This window comes from Arachis stenosperma, chromosome 3 (genome assembly GCF_014773155.1).
Source record: "Arachis stenosperma cultivar V10309 chromosome 3, arast.V10309.gnm1.PFL2, whole genome shotgun sequence".
Classification (NCBI taxonomy): domain Eukaryota; kingdom Viridiplantae; phylum Streptophyta; class Magnoliopsida; order Fabales; family Fabaceae; genus Arachis; species Arachis stenosperma.
The window spans coordinates 149458063-149476641 of NC_080379.1; the positions used below are offsets into that span (position 1 = coordinate 149458063).

The window sequence follows — 18579 nt, forward strand, 5'->3', positions numbered from 1 at the left end:
CTGTAAGAGTTTGATATAGAAATAAGAGACAGAAAAGGGACAGAGAACCAAGTAGCAGATCACCTGTCCCGAATAGAACCAGTAGAAGGGACGTCCCTCCTTCTTACTGAGATCTCTGAAACCTTTCCGGATGAGCAACTTTTTGCCATTCAAGAAGCACCATGGTTTGCAGATATTGCAAACTATAAGGCTGTAAGATTCATACCCAAAGAGTACAGTAGGCAGCAATCAAAGAAATTGATCTCGGATGCAAAATACTATTTGTGGGATGAACCATATCTCTTCAAGAGATGTGCAGACGGAATAATCCGTAGATGTGTGCCTAAAAAAGAAGTGTAGAAGATCCTCTGGCATTGCCATGGATCACAGTATGGAGGACATTTTGAAAGTGAGCAAACAGCCACAAAAGCCCTCCAATGTGGCTTCTACTGGCCTACTCTCTATATGGACTCCCGAGAGTTTGTACGTAACTGTGACAACTGCCAAAGGTCTGGCAATCTGCCTCACGGTTATGCCATGCCTCAACAAGGGATCTTGGAAATTGAGTTGTTTGATGTATGGGGTATTGACTTTATGGGGCCTTTCCCACCATCATACTCAAACACTTATATTCTGGTGGCAGTGGATTATGTATCCAAATGGGTGGAGGCTATTGCAACACCCACTAATGATACTAAGACAGTACTGAAGTTCCTCCAGAAACATATTTTCAATAGATTTGGTGTCCCTAGAGTACTAATCAGTGATATGGGCACTCATTTCTACAACAAACAGCTCTACTCTGCTATGGTTCGATATGGAATTACCCACAAGGTAGCAACTCAATATCATCCACAGACAAATGGGCAGGTTGAAGTCTCTAATAGAGAACTTAAAAGAATCTTGGAACGGACTGTGATTAACCGTAGAAAGGATTGGGCAAGAAGCTTGGATGATGCTCTGTGGGCATACAGAACAGCATTCAAGACTCCTATAGGGACCTCTTCATACCAGCTTGTGTATGGAAAAGCCTGTCACTTGCCAGTGGAACTGGAACACAAGGCCTACTGGGCAACCAGATTCCTAAACCTTGATGCAAAGTTAGCTGGAGAGAAAAGATTGCTCCAGTTAAATGAGCTAGAGGAATTCAGACTCAATGCTTTCGAAAATACAAAAATTTACAAAGAGAAAGCAAAAAGATGGCATGATAAAAAGCTGTCATCCAGAGTCTTTGAGCCAGGGTAGAAAGTTCTGCTATTCAACTCTAGGCTTAGGTTATTCCCCGGGAAATTAAAATCCCGGTGGAGAGGACCATATGTGATTACAGATGTGTCACCATATGGATATGTAGAGCTTCATGATAGTGACTCTGACAAAAAGTTCATTGTTAATGGGTAAAGAGTCAAGCATTATCTTGAAGGCAATGTTGAGCAAGAATGCTCAAGACTGAGACTGGATTAAAGCTCAGTAATAGTCCAGCTAAAGACGATGAAGAAGCGCTTATTGGGAGGCAACCCAATTTTATCTATCTATGTTAAAATTCCATTGTTATTTTGTGTTTCTTTAGGTTGATGATCATGTGAAGTCACAAAAACAACTGAAAAAATTAAAGCAAAATCAAAAACAGCATTAAAAACAGCACACCCTGGAGGATAAGCTTACTGGCGTTTAAACGCTAGTAAGAAGCATCAGACTGGCGTTTAACGCCAGAAACAAGCAGCAGTCTGGCGTTAAACGCTAGGATTGCATTAAGAGGGCGTTCTACACACCTAAATGGTGTAGGGATGAAAAATACTTGACACCTCAGGATCTGTGGACCCCACAGGATCCCCACCTACCTCACCATTCAAATTCAAACCATTCCCCTCCCAAACCCACCCATTCACACACCTCCATCTCCTCCACTTCTCCTTCTACTCCCTTCTTTCTTCTTTTGCTCGAGGACGAGCAAACCTTTTAAGTTTGGTATGGAAAAAGCATTGCTTTTTGTTTTTCCATAAGCATTTATGGCACCTAAGGCCGGAGAAACCTCTAGAAAGAAGAAAGGGAAGGCAGTTGCTTCCACATCTGAGTCATGGGAGATGGAGAGGTTCATCTCAAGGGTCCATAGTTCAGTGGTAGAGCATTTGATTACAGATCAAAGAGCCTTGATGGAAGAGCAAGAAAGGCAAGGAAGAGATATAGAGGAGCACCATTAGATCTTCAAGAGGAAGAACAAGCCGCCATCACTAAGGTGGACTCATTCCTTAACTTCCTTGTTCTTATTTTTCTATTTTTTTTCGATTTTCATACTTTATGTTTGTCTATGTTTTGTGTCTTTACTACATGATCATTATTGTCTAGTGTCTATGTCTTAAAGCTATGAATAACTCCATGAATCATTCACCTCTCTTAAATAAAAAATGTTCTAAAAACAAAAGAACAAGAAGTACATGAGTTTCGAATTCATCCTTGAAATTAGTTTAATTGTATTGATGTGGTGGCAATACTTTTTGTTTTCTGAATGAATGCTTGAACAGTGCATATTTTTTATATTGAATTTTATGAATGTTAAAATTGTTGGCTCTTGAAAGAATGATGAACAAGAGAAATGTTATTGATAATCTGAAAAATCATAAAATTGATTCTTGAAGCAAGAAAAAGCAGTGAATAACAAAAATGGCAAAAAAAATATAAAAGAAAAAGAAAAAGCAAGCAGAAAAAGCCAATAGCCCTTAAAACCAAAAGGCAAGGGTAAAAAGGATCCAAGGCTTTGAGCATCAATGGATAGGAGGGCCCAAGGAAATAAATCCAGGCCTAAGCGGCTAAATCAAGCTGTCCCTAACCATGTACTTGTAGCATGCAGGTCCAAGTGAAAAGCTTTAGACTAAGTGGTTAAAGTCGTGATCCAAAGCAAAAGAGTGTGCTTAAGAACTCTGGACACCTCTAATTGGGGACTTTAGCAAAGCTAAGTCACAATCTGAAAAGGTTCACCCAGTTATGTGTCTATGGCATTTATGTATCTGGTGGTAATACTGGAAAACAAAGTGCTTAGGGCCACGACCAAGACTCATAAAATAGTTGTGTTCAAGAATCAACATACTAAACTAGGAGAATCAATAACACTATCTGAATTCTGAGTTCCTATAGATGCCAATCATTCTAAACTTCAAAGGATAAAGTGAGATGCCAAAACTGTTCAGAAGCAAAAAGCTACTAGTCCCGCTCATCTAATTAGAATTAAGCTTCATTGATATTTTGAAATTTATAGTATATTCTCTTCTTTTTATCCTATTTGATTTTCAGTTTCTTGGGGACAAGCAACAATTTAAGTTTGGTGTTGTGATGAGCGGATAATTTATACGCTTTTTGGCATTGTTTTTAGGTAGTTTTTAGTAGGTTCTAGCTACTTTTTAGTATGTTTTTATTAGATTTCATGCAAAATTTATATTTCTGGACTTTACTATGAGTTTTTGTGTTTTTCTGTGATTTCAGGTATTTTTTGGCTGAAATTGAGGGATCTGAGCAAAAATCTTTTTCAGGCTGAAAAAGGACTACTGATGCTGTTGGATTCTAACCTCCCTGCACTCGAAATGGATTTTTTGTAGCTACAGAAGTCCAATTGATGTGCTCTCAATTGCTTTGGAAAGTAGACATCCAAGGCTTTCCAGTAATATATAATAGTTTGTACTTTGCTCGAAGATAAATGACGTAAACTGGCGTTTAACACCAGTTCCATGTTCCATTCTGGCGTTAAACGCCAGAAACAGATTACAAGTTGGAGTTAAACGCCTAAAACAGGTTACAACCTGACCTTTAACTCCAGAAACAGCACAGGCATGTGAAAACCTCAAGTTTCAGCCCCATCACACACCAAGTGGGCCTCGGAAGTGGATTTCTGCACTATCTATCTTAGTTTACTCATTTTCTGTAAACCTAGGTTACTAGTTTAGTATTTAAACAACTTTTAGAGATTTATTCTGTACCTCATGACATTTTTAGATCTGAACTTTTTACTCCTTGAAGGCATGAGTCTCTAAACTCCATTGTTGGGGGTGAGGAGCTCTGCTGTGTCTCGATGAATTAATGCAATTATTTCTGTTTTCTATTCAAACACGCTTGTTTCTATTTAAGATATTCATTCGCACTTCAATATAATGAATGTGATGATCCGTGACACTCATCACCATTCTCAACCTATGAATGCGTGCCTGACAACCACCTCCGTTCTACATTAGATTGAATGAGTATCTCTTGGATTCCTTAATCAAGTCTTCGTGGTATAAGCTAGAATCCATGGGCAGCATTCTTGAGAATCCGGAAAGTCTAAACCTTGTTTGTGGTATTCCGAGTAGGATTCAGGGATTGAATGACTATGACGAACTTCAAACTCATAAGGGTTGGGCGTAGTGACAGACGCAAAAGGATCAATGGATCCTACTCCAGCATGAGTGAGAACCAACAGATGATTAGCCGTGCGGTGATAGCGCACCTGGACCATTTTCACTGAGAGGACGGATGGTAGCCATTGATAACAGTGATCCACCAACACACAGCTTGCCATAGGAGGAACCTTGCGCGCGTGAAGAAGAAGGCAAGGGGAAAGCAGAGATTCAGAAGACAAAGCATCTCCAAAACTCCAACATATTCTCCCTTACTACATAACAAGTATTATTTAATCCATGCTTTTTATTTACTACCAATCAAAACTGAGAATTATTATTATCCTGACTAAAAGTTACAAGATAACCATAGCTTGCTTCAAGCTAACAATCTCCGTGGGATTCGACCCTTACTCACATAAGGTATTACTTGGACGACCCAGTGCACTTGCTGGTTAGTGGTACGAGTTGTGAAAAGTGTGATTTACAATTTCGTGCACCAGGTACTGTGGTTGATGATATAAGTGATGCAGAACTGATTGTTGATAGATTGGGTGCTGTGAATTTTACTGGATTTAAGTCTCAAAGTGGTCCCTAAAGTTACACTCGGGACTCGAAGTGGTCCCTGAACTTATAGTTACTCAAATTCATCTCTGAAGTTGTACTCCAAGACCCAAACTCGTCCTTCAAGAAATTTCTATCCACTTGGTACCACCAGAAAGCTGATTCGGACTCTATCTTGACACATTGGCAAACCCTAAAATGACATAGTATTGTGTTGGCGCGCAAACGTTGTGAAACGACGTCGTTTCACACTATATTGTAACCCCTCTCTCAAAGTTAAATCAACACTTCTCTCTCCCCCTCAAAACACATACAAAGGCCTTTCTTCCTCCCTTTATTCCTCAACGACGATGATATGATTGGTGCCACTGTAGTTGCTGCCTCCAAAAATGACTGTACTCCAATGTCAGCTTCATCATCGTCATCATTCAGAGGGTGTGTGTTGAAGACTGTACTCTCCATTAGAGGTAAGCAAAAAGAAAAAGAGGAAGTAGAAATAAGAAATGCTCTGTTTTACCTTAATGTTGATGGTTTGCTATTTTTTCTAAGTTTCATCAAAACTAGTTTTGTTAGTGACCAGGGAAAATTTTTTTTTTAATCAATGGTTGTTTGTTATGGTTGATAGCTACTTCATCATTCTTATAGCTTGATTCAGATATTTTAGTGGCATGTGGTTTAGGGTTTATAGATGTTATGTTGATGATAAAAGGGTTTATATTTTGATTATAGAGGTTTTAGGGGTGTTGTTAAAACATAATGAGTTTGATCATTCAATTTTGATTATTGAGTTGTTAATTAATATTAACTTTGGTAGTTATAGTAGCTATCATAGGGTTTAATTGGTCTGTTATAGTAGTTATGACATCTATTGTGGTTGGATCTCCTTCTTTATTCTTTTGTACTATAAATTGCCTCTAAATATGGAAAGAAGCCATATTATGAAGTTGCTTATTTAGATAATTTCAGTACTTATTCTTAATCACCTAGACACTTTGTCAATAATGCAAGTCAAATTCAATCATAAGATATGAATATTAATATTAATATTATTTTTTATTTAGTATATGAAAAATTCTATGATAAATACAAATTTTATGAACGACTATTTTAACTGTGAAATTGCAAGCCTGACTTAAAATTATTTGGAGCATACCATAACATATGTAATGAAGTTGATTTAATATTGTTGATACTAGCATTCTGAATTTGTTGATGATCCCAATGTCCTTCAAAAACATATGTCGCTTATTTCTAAATCCTGCTTAATACATGCTAATATTGCTTCTATAATCATTTGATTGTCAACCTCCATGTGTGTGTAGTATTTTAGGATAATAGCTTGTCGTGATTAATAATGATTTACATATACTAATTCCTATAAATGCCACCCTACAATGTTAAGGGATATTGATGGGAGTAAGATTCATAAGGCTCTAAGGGAGAAGTATGGAGACGAAGGGTATAAGGAAGGTGATGTTATTAGTTTTTATATCATTGTTTTTGGATCTGGGATTTGACTGTGTAAAGTATGGTCAGTACTGCTGCATCTTTGGTTCATTATACATCATAGATATAATCACATTCCTTTTGGAATTTCGCAAACTGAATATCTACTTATTGGAAATTAGGTGTGCTTAATTTACCTACATGAAAGAATTTATTGTACAAATGAATGCATTAATGACAAATTTGAATTTGGAAGATGCAGTTTGCTTCTTTTTGTTGAGAAGGATAATAGGTTGGCAGAACCTGTCATCAAGGGGATGTTAAAGTACTGGCCAGTAACATTGTGAGAAAGAAGTTCTTTTTCTTGGAGCTCTATCTTGTTGGTTACTGTAGTAACAAATCAAATTTTGTAAATGTCATTGCTTGTTTTGTTATAAATGAAATTTCCTTGCCTATAATGTAAATTCTGAATTTCCTTTGCTGTAAGTGGTATTCTAAGTGTTCCATGTTTATAAAAATTCCCTACTTTCAAATATCATATTGTATGTAGGAAGTGAGATATCTTTCTTTAAAAATGTCGTATACCAAGGTTCAGTTTTCAAGGATCTTTTGGCGGTCGATACTACTCTGCTGCTTCAATGTGTACTCTCCCCAATGAACCAAACTGCATGGTCAAGTTCAACTTTGGCCCTGACTTTGAATTCTTTCCCTCGAGAAATTCTAAGATTGGCCGATTCCCAAGCCAATGATCGAAATTTCCTAACATAGTTTTGATAATCGAGGCTACTGAGAAGAAACTGTGAAAATGTTGATGCCCTTTAAGTGAAACTTAAATTCTTTTCTATTTCAAGCTTGGTAAATTCTTATGTTGCACACGCACTTCTTTGATTATGCTATCAAAGGGCTGATAAATTCTTATGTAATTGATTGAGTGGTGTTAGCTTTTAAATGAATATTTTATCCATGGGATGTTGCTTTTACTTATGTTGCATCCTTAGGTGATTGTTGCATGCTAAAAAATATGGTTCGGCTTCGAAGATGGAGAAGAGAAAGTAAGAGAAGAAAAGAGAAGATAAGAGAAATTTGGGATTTAGAGTTTTTAAATTTTATTTAAGGACCAAATTGCCACAAAAAAGTTTACTAATCCATGTCAGCTAGCCATTGCCTAGTCAGTGTGTCAGAGATGAGTCCACATCAGCTTTCCGATGACCCCTATTAACGGAAAATTCTTGAAAGATAACTCTGAGTCCTGGAGTATAATTTTAGGGATGAATATGGGTAAGTATTAACTTCAGGGACTATTTTGAATCTCGAATGTAACTTTAGGGACCACTTTGAGACTTAACTCAATTTTACTGCTATTGTTAACTCTGATGTTGTAAGTGTGAATTCTATAGAAAGTGTAAAACCTGAAGAGAGTGAAAATAGGTCTAAGTCAGTGTTTGTATTTGATGTATGGCATATATAGTTGGGTCATCCAGCCAACTCTATTGTACACAAAGTGATGAACATTTGTAATGTTACTATTTTCGATATCAATAAAAATAGTTCAAGTTCTTCAAATCAAATAATATAAGGATTATGCAGTGCATGTTGTCAAGACAAGCACCACAAATTACTTTTCTAGACTCCACAACTACCTATATCCGACCCTTGTTAGGCCAGCACCCATGGTTAAGTAACTCAGGATACAAATACTACATAGTTTTTATTGATGCAACAACCAGATATACTTGTATTTATCTTTTTTGCACAATAAATCTCAAGCACATCAAGCTTTTCTACAATATAAATTGCTCATATAGAATAAAATAGGATGCAGGATTAAGACACTACAAACTGATAATGGGAACGAGTACACATCTCAACTCTTTACCAAGACATTGATGCAACATGGTATTGCTCATAGAATGAGCTGTCCTTACACTCATGAGCAGAATGGAACTGTTGAGCGCAAGCACAGACATATTACAGAAATGGGACTTACCTTACTCTCTCATGCCTCAATGCCTTTAAAGTTATGGGATGAAGCTTTTCTCACCGCTACACACATCATAAACCAGCTTCCATCTTCTATAACTCACCAAAAATCACCCTCTGAGCTTATGAACAAGCAAGTCTCGAACTACAAAGCCCTCAAGACCTTTGGTTGTACATGCTACCCCCAATTGAAACACTACCAACCCCATAAGTTTAATATCAAGACCTCAAAATGTCTATTCTTTGGCTACTCACCCTTCCACAAAGGATACAAATGCTTGACCCAATCCGACAAAATTTTCATTTCCAGAAATGTACTATTCGATGAAACTGAATTTTCATTACCTGAGCTCTTTTCAAACACCTCACCCCTCACATGTGCATTACCGCATCAGTCGCACACAACCACAACTTAATTTTCTAAACCTGCTCCTTCTCTCTGTTACAAAACCTTCAATGCAGCCAACTTCACAGCAACAACATCTATAAGACCCAAACTTTTTGAAGTTAGGTTAAGAACTAGTTTTGATATATTTTAATGGATAAAGGCTCGATTTTCAGAAATTATTCTATTAAAGGTAATTGAACTAAGTTGTGATAAATTAATTTTTGAAATAAATTAAGATTTTTATTTAATTTTATAATTATTGAATAATTTTCTATAATTAAATTATAAAGTTTAGTGGTTATAAAATAATAAAAATTTTATATGAAATGAAATAAATAATTGAGATTTGGAATTTAATAATTCTATTTTTATGAATAAAAAAAATTAATGATATTATCTTATATTTTAAATTAAAATATTTATTTAGAAATAATTTACAAGTTGATGAATAAACGAAATTTTTATATATAATTATTATTTAATTAAATTAGGTTTTTAAGCCTCTTTTAAAATATGCTTGTCCAAAAATGGTGATGAAAAATATTTCAAATTATTGCCTTCACTGAGACATTCAGTTCAGATGAGTTGTACTGGTGCTGACATGCAAAAATTTCTCTAATATTCTTGTTATTGAATCCAAACAGATTCAACAGTATCCAAACTCAAAATTTCATATGATTTATCATGATCCGTGGCTGTTATATAGGAAAGAGAGGAATGTATTCTAGAAAACGAAAATAAGAAATAAAAATATATAATAAAATTTTAAGTTGAAACTACTAATGATAATATCAATGAATGAAATCATAAACAGCTAAGAAAGGGAAAGCATACTACTTGGTGATGACAAAATCAAACTTGCTGATGTGTCTTTCTATTTTTTTGGTTGACTATGATGAGCTATTTATACAGTTATACTATTTAAATCTTTCCAATAAGGCTATAACAGCTTGTTTCCACTCAAACACCTCTCCCACCCTGCTCTATGCTCTAAAGATACGGCAAAACCATGCCAGTTTCATGATGGAATTGTGCTAATAATTCAAAGACTATGCTTCTTCGGATTATCTATGCTGGTGGTCACACTGAACTTCACGACAAACCTGTGACTGCGGCCGAGATTATGAGCCTAATCTAAGGGTATGGGATAATATCTGATGGTTCTACTTGAACTTGAGAAAGGGGGTTGAATCAAGTTGGTTTAAAACTTAAAATTTCAAATTTTGTTTTCACTGAAACTGAAATTATAGGAGATTTTTCGTTTTGTCTCATGTGCAGAAAGTAAATAGAAAAGAGAAGAAGAGAAAGAGACCAGCACATATTCTGGTTCGGATTTCAAGTGCCATGAATCTTACGTCCAGTCTCCACCATAATTCATGGTAGAATTTTCACTATAATCCACTTATTACAAACACCAAAACTATTGAATTACAACCTAATTCAACTAGTATCTATCCCTAAACTTTTTTCACCAAAGCTTAGCTCCCAAAGTGCTGTCTCAACTTGAAAGGAGAATCCTAACATATTCAAAGTCACCAAGTGCTAACCCAACTTGGCAAGGAGAACTAGTCCTAGTTCAATCTTCCAATTACACAAAAATACAGTGGCTCTTTTACATCACTCTTGTCTTTTCTCTTTTGGCTTTTACAACTCACATGATTAGCCTTTTCTCAAAACAGAAAATGACACAAGACAACCATAACAATGAAAATAAAAGATTAAACTTGAGTAGAAGAAAAAGATTTCAGCTCAATGTTTGAGATGATGCTATGAGTTTGTGTTCCCTTTTTCTTGTCTTCAAATGTTGGAATGAGGCTTCTTATATGTCTTCGGTTTGTCTTTATTTTTGTCTCTTCCATTTGCTTGTCCCTGCTGTCCGTTGGAGCTGTCAGAGCTGGCATGCAGTCCTTCTTCATTATGCTCCACTAACTCCGCTGGATGAGGAGCCCGTCCACCACCTCTGTTGTCCTTTGCTTTGCTTTCTTCCTTGGCATGCACTCCTTTTTTATTTTTCTTCATTTTCCTTGTTGCTACTGCTATTTGCAAGTTTGTGTTTTGCTCACCCACTAGTTGAATGTTGCTCTGCTGATGTCCTTGAGATGGTGGGGTGTCCTTGTGTCCTTCTTCCTTTACTATAGCCACACCTGTCCTTACTTTGTTGTTGTTCCCTTTTTGTTCCGGCTGTCCTCATTTTTTCTTTAACAAACACATAACCTTGTATTAATTGAACGGTGCTATAATGAGCTTTGGGCTTGTTTATTATTCTTGGAGCACTAAGGAACAAATAAGCTGCATTCTTTTAGCTGTGGTAGGGAATAATGGGTTTAAGTGTTGGAGCTTTAGCATGTTAGTTCATTGAAGCTTATGCTGGTTTGGGCTGAAGCAGCATGAACTTGGACACTTGAGCCTGCAATAATAAAACACACATTAAATGATATTGGGCTTTCAACACAAAAAATATTTGTCATTATTTATAAAACTCAAAATCAAACTAAGCTTAACAGTATCTTACATTTGACTCAATATATTTTCACTTAAAACATCGAATAAAACATGTCATGAAAAAATTGGATTTGCTTGACAGGTTTACAATAAATATGGTGATACAACTGAGTTAACTTCAGCAAATTCCAACATATTTTCTAAATTCTAACTGCAGCAAATGCTCTAAAACTTTTCCTCTTTCGCATTGCATCCTTAGTTATTTTGGTGAATCAATTCGAAGGCATCCTAAGCAGCCACATTGTAAATTCGCACTTGAAAATATATAGTCAATAAAAGATCAACATCAGGTATAAACTTAAATAGAATGCTTGGATAACTCGATACAAATTTTGGATAGAATTCCCATAAATTCTGCAATTTCTCTAGCTGAAAGAGTGTCTTGTTCCTGCAGAGGGGGCAAAAAGGTAAGGCTGCTGTCAGCGATAGCAGTTCAGTATCTAAAATCATTAACCTGATTGTGCCTATCACAAAGAATAACTGAATAACTGAATAATTGAGTGATATTATCAACTAACTATTCATTTTCTTTTTTCTTTTCTTTTTTTAGTAGAAAGAAAGAAGATGAAGAAGAAGAAGAAAAAGAAAGAAACAGCTACACATAAGTGATTATTTACCACGGGATGTAAACAAATTAGTTCTACGAAAAATTGATGCATTTTAAAGGTTTTGCAGTAACTTTGCTCCCTATTAGTAGGCCTATAAGTTCTAAAAATGCAATACAGATAAACAATCTCTATGTGCTATCATATGAAGAAACATACTCAAGGAATTTTATTTTAGTCTCATCATATGATGTGTGTCAATGGCCCAATAGTTGGTGCCAAAATCATTTTGGTCTTTTGGCAGCAATAGCTCAACTAACTTTCTGTTAAACCTATTAAAGCATATGGCTAGCCTGTATGCAAACAATATACCTGAATAACTTGATTTGCTTCTTCTGGTGACTTTTTTTGTTCGATGCAGCCGGGCTTCCATATCTTGAAGCACTTGATTTTAAAGATGAACATTCTACCTAAAAAAATGTTGACAAAAGTTTCAGTAGATCTCCATGGCAGAATATTAATTAATAATCAGCCTTCGTGGTTTAAAATAAATAAATAAAGATTAATTGTTCTATGTACCTCAAGAAGTGTCACCTTCTACTCAAGTTCAGTGGCCTTTGCTGTCCTCGCATCTGCTATTCTCTTAAAAGAGAAGCAACTAAATTCATTGTATTAACCTTGATTGAAAAGAGAGACTAGTAGTAACCTTATTTACACAAATGATTTCCTTGTTAATTTGGTACCACTACTCATGATTAATTTGTAATACAGATAGATACCTTGTTAGTAATTTAAAAAAAGCAAGACCGAATAGCAGCATTCAATGAGTTGAAAGGATCTCCCTTCCCTCTTTCAAATTTAATAAAACACAAAAGCTTTTAAGATTTTTAATGATGAAAATCATTTTATAATCATCTTAAAATTTACTATACAAGATCCTTTTGTATTCTCAAAGATTTCTAATCCAATGAATGAGAACACCTAGGGATTTAAAATTAAACACAATGAAACAAAAACAAAACAGAAACCAGTGACAGACACCAAAATAGAAGTTAAAATAAACAAATTAGAGAGGACCACGCGGAAGTAATACTCTCGCTTATTTTAATTTGAATTGGGTTAAACTTGTGACAAACAAACTAAACTTTGATAGCACTAATTACCGGTTTAGAACTATACTTGCGACGAGCTTGAGTTATGATTTATTGGAAATTCTAAACTGGTCATTAGAAACTCGTCAAAGAGCGTTTAGTCTTAGATTTAAAGGTTGGCTGAGAAACCCAAGAAAATAAAGAATATTTGATTTCTTTTTTAGTATATTTTAAATTTGTTTATTTTTTTCTTTTGTATGAGATTGATTAGAATTCATAGAGAATTGTCAATAATATTGAAATAATCTCTTTTAGTATGAATAAATAATTAAATGTATTTTTGTTTTTTAAATTATTTAAATTTTAAAACTATAAAATTAATAATTTAATTAATTTAAAAGGATAATTTTTGTCTAATATAAAAAAAAGAGTATTTAAGTCTTTTAAAAAATTAAATAAAAAATATTTTTTATTTTTATTAAATTATAAAGGTGTTTTAGTAAAAATAGTGATATGATATATATTTTAAAAAAAATTAGATGCTAACGTGAAAAATAAATTTTACGTATCATATTATTATTTGTCCATATTTTTAACGTATCAATACGTATTAATTTATCATCCTTCCAAAACAAACACTTATTTTTATTATTTGGGTAGAATTTTTAATTCCTTTATACTGTTTTTTCCCAGGTCGTTCGAGATTTCGAGCCTAATAACATTTCTGAATTTGATATTTTCTGGAAATATGGGACCCTTGTTTTCTAATTCCATGGTGACATTAGTTTTGGTAGTTAAAGGTGACATAAATTTGATTAACAAATAAAATATTAACATATAGTAAAAAAATTAAATCTAAAATCAAAATAATTTTCTCTCTTTTATAATTTTTTATGATTATTTTTATCAAAATATTTTTTTATAATTATAAAAAATTATTTCAAAAAAATAATACCAAAATAATTTTTAATTATATTTATAATTATTATTTTATTATTATTTTTATTTTTAAAAAAAATTATAATTATTTTTATAATTATTTTTACTAAAATGATTTTTTATAATTATTTTATTTTTAATTATTATTATTATTTTTAATAATTTCTAAAAATAACACCAAAATCATTTTTTAATTATTTTTTATCAAAATAAATTTTTTTATAATTATTTTTTTTGTAATTTTAAAAAACTAAAACCAAAATAATATTCTCTCTCTTATAACTTTTTATGATTATTTTTAAACTAATACCAAGAGAAAAAATATCATTTTAGTGTTAGTTTTTCGGAATTACAAAAAAAATAATTATAAAAAAATATTTTTTAGAAATAAAAATAATAAAAAAAAAATAATTATAAAAATCATTTTAGTAAAAATAATTATAAAAATTATTTTCTAAAAATAAAAATAATAATAAAATAATAATTATAAAATTATTTTAATACGTTTTTAAATTATTTTTATAATTATAAAAAAATTATAAAAAAATATTTTGATAAAAGTAATTATAAGAAATTATAAGAAAGAGAGAATCATTTTAGTTTTAGATTTATTTTTTTTTATGTGTTAATATTTTATTTATTGGTCAAACTTATGTCACCTTTAGCCATCAAAACCAATGCCACCATAGAACTTTCCTTCTATATATTCACCACAAATATTCACCAAGTCTTTTGTTCCTTGCCAAAATAAACCCAAATTGAAAAATGCTATTTGTCCACCAAAATCCTCCACTAAAATTAGCCATCAATATATTTATGTATAAATATATGTGTGCTTTAATTTATTTTTAATCTATATTTATATTTCAACATGTATTTCATACTGGTGCCTGACTTTGGTGGCTGATCGTAACGTACACGTAGCATAACCCATAAAAATTAACTAAATCAGTGTATTTTTTGGTCGATATTAAATTACAGTTTCAAAAATTAAGATAACAATAATACTTACACAAAAGTTGCAACCAATTACATATAAAATATATACTTGATATTTTATAAAAAAATATTATAATTCTATAAATAAATTTAATTATTTTGTTATAGTAAATTTAATTATTCTACTAACTGATTATTTAACTAAAAAATTATATAAATTATTATATATAGCTAAAAAATTGTATAAATTATTATATATAAATATGCACAAATAATATATAATAACTGAAAATTGTGTAAATTTTTAGTGTATATATAATATTTTTGTTAGAATAAATATTGCGAATTGAGCTACGGAAAATGGGCCAATATATATGGATTTATCATACTGGTGAACTGCTCAATTTGCGTTTTTGCATTTAAATCTGATCCCTACCATGCTAAATTAAAAGAACAAATAATAAATAAATAAATAAGCTAAAATGCTACATCATACTTCACAACAGAAGGACAAAGTAATATAAGGTTCATCAAAATACATTCATCCTCTAAATCCCAAAAAAAAAAAAGAAAAAAAAATCAGCATGCACAGCCACCTCTTTGTTCTGCTTCCGAAACAGTTTCAGATATTCCGGGAAAATAACTGTCAAGAAGAGAAAAAAATCATTAGCGGTTAGCCCCCAACAGAAACAAAATAGCAGAATCACTCTAGCTTCTCTTAAATGAAGTTATGTATTAAATGATTCTCACATGTCTTGTGTGTGCTCGTTTTCTGATGCAATTTTTGCTACGTTTAAAAATGCCTCTTCAACATTGTATCCTTCTTTGGCAGAGGTTTCAAAGTATGGTAGGTTCCCTCTAGAAGCACACCATTCCCTAGCTTTCTTCTCAGTCACCTGCAACAAGTTGAATGAGATTTCAACTTCAAAACTATGCATATTAATCTCAAAGGCCCAAACTCTTTTTAATACCTTTCTACTGTTCCCACCATCTACATCAACCTTGTTCCCAAGTAACACAAAGGGAAATGCTTCATGATCATTCAAATCTGCCTGAGGCCAAACACCAAAACATATAAGATATAATCTTCATGTATTGCTCATTCAGAAAGGTGCTAAATAGTACATACCTGCTTAATGAACTCATCATGCCAATTGTTTAGTGTGTCAAATGTCTTGTGTGCATTTACATCATACACCAAAACACAACAATCTGCACCTCTATAAAATGCAGCACCTAAACTATTGAACCTTTCTTGTCCTGCTGTATCCCAAATCTGCCAAAAGAGTCTCATTTTGTGTTAGTTAAAAGTAAAGTTATCAGAAATAACTTAAAATTACTGACCTGTAAAGTGACGAGTTTATCATCTACTTGTAGCTCCTTTGTGACAAAATCAGCACCAATTGTGGCTTTATAATGCTGGCTGAATTTTCTATAAACGTACCTAAATTCAAAATTAAGGTTCCACGGTAATACTATACTATGCTATATATGCATTTCTTTTTTGCATGTTTAGTGCCAAACACAAATCAAGAAAACACCCAATAAAGGGAAAATACTAATTTAGAAGTCAATTCCTATTAGTATGGAAAATAATAATGTGGATGTGGAAAGTGGAAACATTTAGGGCCCAATTAATAGCAGCCAACTGTCACATGAACCAGTGTTCCCTCCAAGCATAGATTGCCAACTCATGTGCCAATAATGATTATGACTATGCAATACACTGTTTTTTTAAAGCGGAACAAAAACAAAAAGGGGGAAACATTGAAAAGATTGAAAGCCTTCGTAGTTTAGAATTAATAATGCACTTCCAGCCAATCACTGACATCAGAAAAAATAATAACAAACTCCCGCTCTTTTAAAAAAAAATTAATAATAATAATGATTATGAACAATACTGAAAATGCAAGTGCCAAATGGATACTGGTTCATCAAAGAAGTCTTCCCAACCCTGAAATAAGATATATGAAGAAAAATGAATTGTGATTAACAATTTATCAACATTGGACAAAGCATGAATGAAAGTATTCTCATCCAAATGATAAAGTGTATGTTTGGATTTTGGTCTAGAATCTTCAAATTTTGCAGCTTTTACAAACACAAAAATGATCATACTAAGAAGAACTATAGAAGCATACAAAGAAGAAGAAATCATGAATGGGATTTTAGAAAGAATAAAAAAAATGAGAGAGATATGTGTCATACCCACTATCACCAAGGAGTATGACCTTAAGCAAGGTTCTCTTCTTGTGGGAAATGTCCATGATTGGAAGCAAACAAATGGTGGCACAGAGCAGTGGAAGAACAAAAAGATTTATGAGAGAAAAGTTATATTATTGTTGTTGAATGTTGATGATAGCCTCCTTTTTGGGTAATTGCTTTTCTTTTTTTCTGCATTTGAATGATGCTGGTGAGAAGCATGTGAAGCCTTGCCAACCAAAACCAACGTTCTGGTGACAGCGGTGCATCCTTATTTTTAACCATAATAATAATTAAAAAAAAGTTTATATGTATAACTCTGTATTTGGTGTTGACTTAAGTTAAAGCTTAGATAATTGTTTCATAGAGCCGAAATTGAACATTATTGGATATACGTGCTACCCTCTTATTGCTTCATCTGAATATGGTGGTGGTTACACTGACAGTTGGACAGTTGAAGAAGAAAAAACGGTTGAGCTGGACTCTCTTGTCTAATCCAACTATCCAAGTGACAAGGTGACCGTAATTTTCGCTTTTACCCAATAATGTAAGTGTTTAATTTTGATTCCATAATATAAATACCAATGAAATTTATGCGTTTTAATACCTTTTTTTTAGTAATAAATTTAAAATTTAGTTATTTTTATTCTAATAATATATGAAAATTAAATTTTATGATATAATTAGTGATTACTAATTTCAGGTGAAAATCACTTTCATCTCATGTGTGATGCATTAATAATTCATAATGTGCCATCAAGTTGTATGTGGTTTTCTGGATCTGTTACACGATCGTGTTGTAATTTTTGTATCTTCGTATTGAACATGATGGCACGTATTGAGAGATGTAGATATCAAAGATAGAAATTTACGTCCACTTATTTTCATGTAAAATTAATAAATGAGTGTTCGATCATAATTTACACTGCACATCAAATTCTATGCAACATCAGGCACAATTCGTAGGACGATTTATCTTGACTAATGATAAATGTATCATACGTATATTAATTAATCTTTTATATTGAATGGTAATTTTACTTTTCTCAAGACATTTTTTTATCTTGGATAGATAATAATAAAAAATTATATATTAATCTTTTCTTCTAACGAATGAAAGAAAATGGAACTTTTTATTAAAATAAAATTTTATACCAAATAAAATACTTAATCAAGTTCGATTAAATTAAATTGTTATAACTGTTTTTCATATACGCGCTCCTTCTTCTTCTCTTTCTCCTTTGCGTTTTTTCTTTTTTTCTTCGCGTTCCTCTTTCTTTTCTCATTAATATTTCTATTTCTTTTTCTCCTCATCCTCCTCTTCATCTTCTATTTTTCTTATCTTTCTCTTTTGTTATCATCGTCATCACTATCACCTCCATCTCCTCTTCTTTCTTTTTTTTTTTGTCGTTTGAATTTTTTCGATCACTTCATTTCTTTTTCTCCTTCTCCTCCATGATCATCATTATCATCATCATTATTGTTATCGTTATTGTCATTATCGTCATCTTCTTTTTATATGTATAACAATTCAAATTCAGAATATACCGAAATTCCTTAATGACAACGACACACAAACAAACTCAGTTTAAAACAAACTCATACCAGAATGCACTGAAATTAAATCCAGAATGCACTAAAAT

General features: G+C 32.7%; 1 protein-coding gene across 1 annotated transcript; it reads right to left on the bottom strand.

The window, feature by feature from the left end:
- Positions 1–15128: 15128 nt before the first annotated feature.
- Positions 15129–17092, bottom strand: LOC130969989 (ras-related protein Rab7-like). The gene is made up of 7 exons (XM_057895918.1): positions 16943–17092; positions 16662–16688; positions 16079–16178; positions 15864–16010; positions 15706–15786; positions 15485–15630; positions 15129–15377 (listed from the first exon to the last, which is right to left on the bottom strand). Exons 1-7 carry the CDS (start codon positions 16999–17001, stop codon positions 15314–15316), a joined length of 624 nt encoding a protein of 207 aa, XP_057751901.1. The 5' UTR covers positions 17002–17092; the 3' UTR covers positions 15129–15313.
- Positions 17093–18579: the final 1487 nt, after the last annotated feature.

What these genes read in the sequence shown, in the direction of transcription:
- LOC130969989 (XM_057895918.1), bottom strand. Translation starts at nt 17,001, where the DNA reads ATGGACATTTCCCACAAGAAGAGAACCTTGCTTAAGGTCATACTCCTT. An exon ending in ATAAACTCGTCACTTTACAG is followed by an intron (nt 16,011 to 16,078) that starts GTCAGTAATTTT and finishes CTCTTTTGGCAG; the next exon opens with ATTTGGGATACAGCAGGACA. An exon ending in ATGATGAGTTCATTAAGCAG is followed by an intron (nt 15,787 to 15,863) that starts GTATGTACTATT and finishes GTTTGGCCTCAG; the next exon opens with GCAGATTTGAATGATCATGA.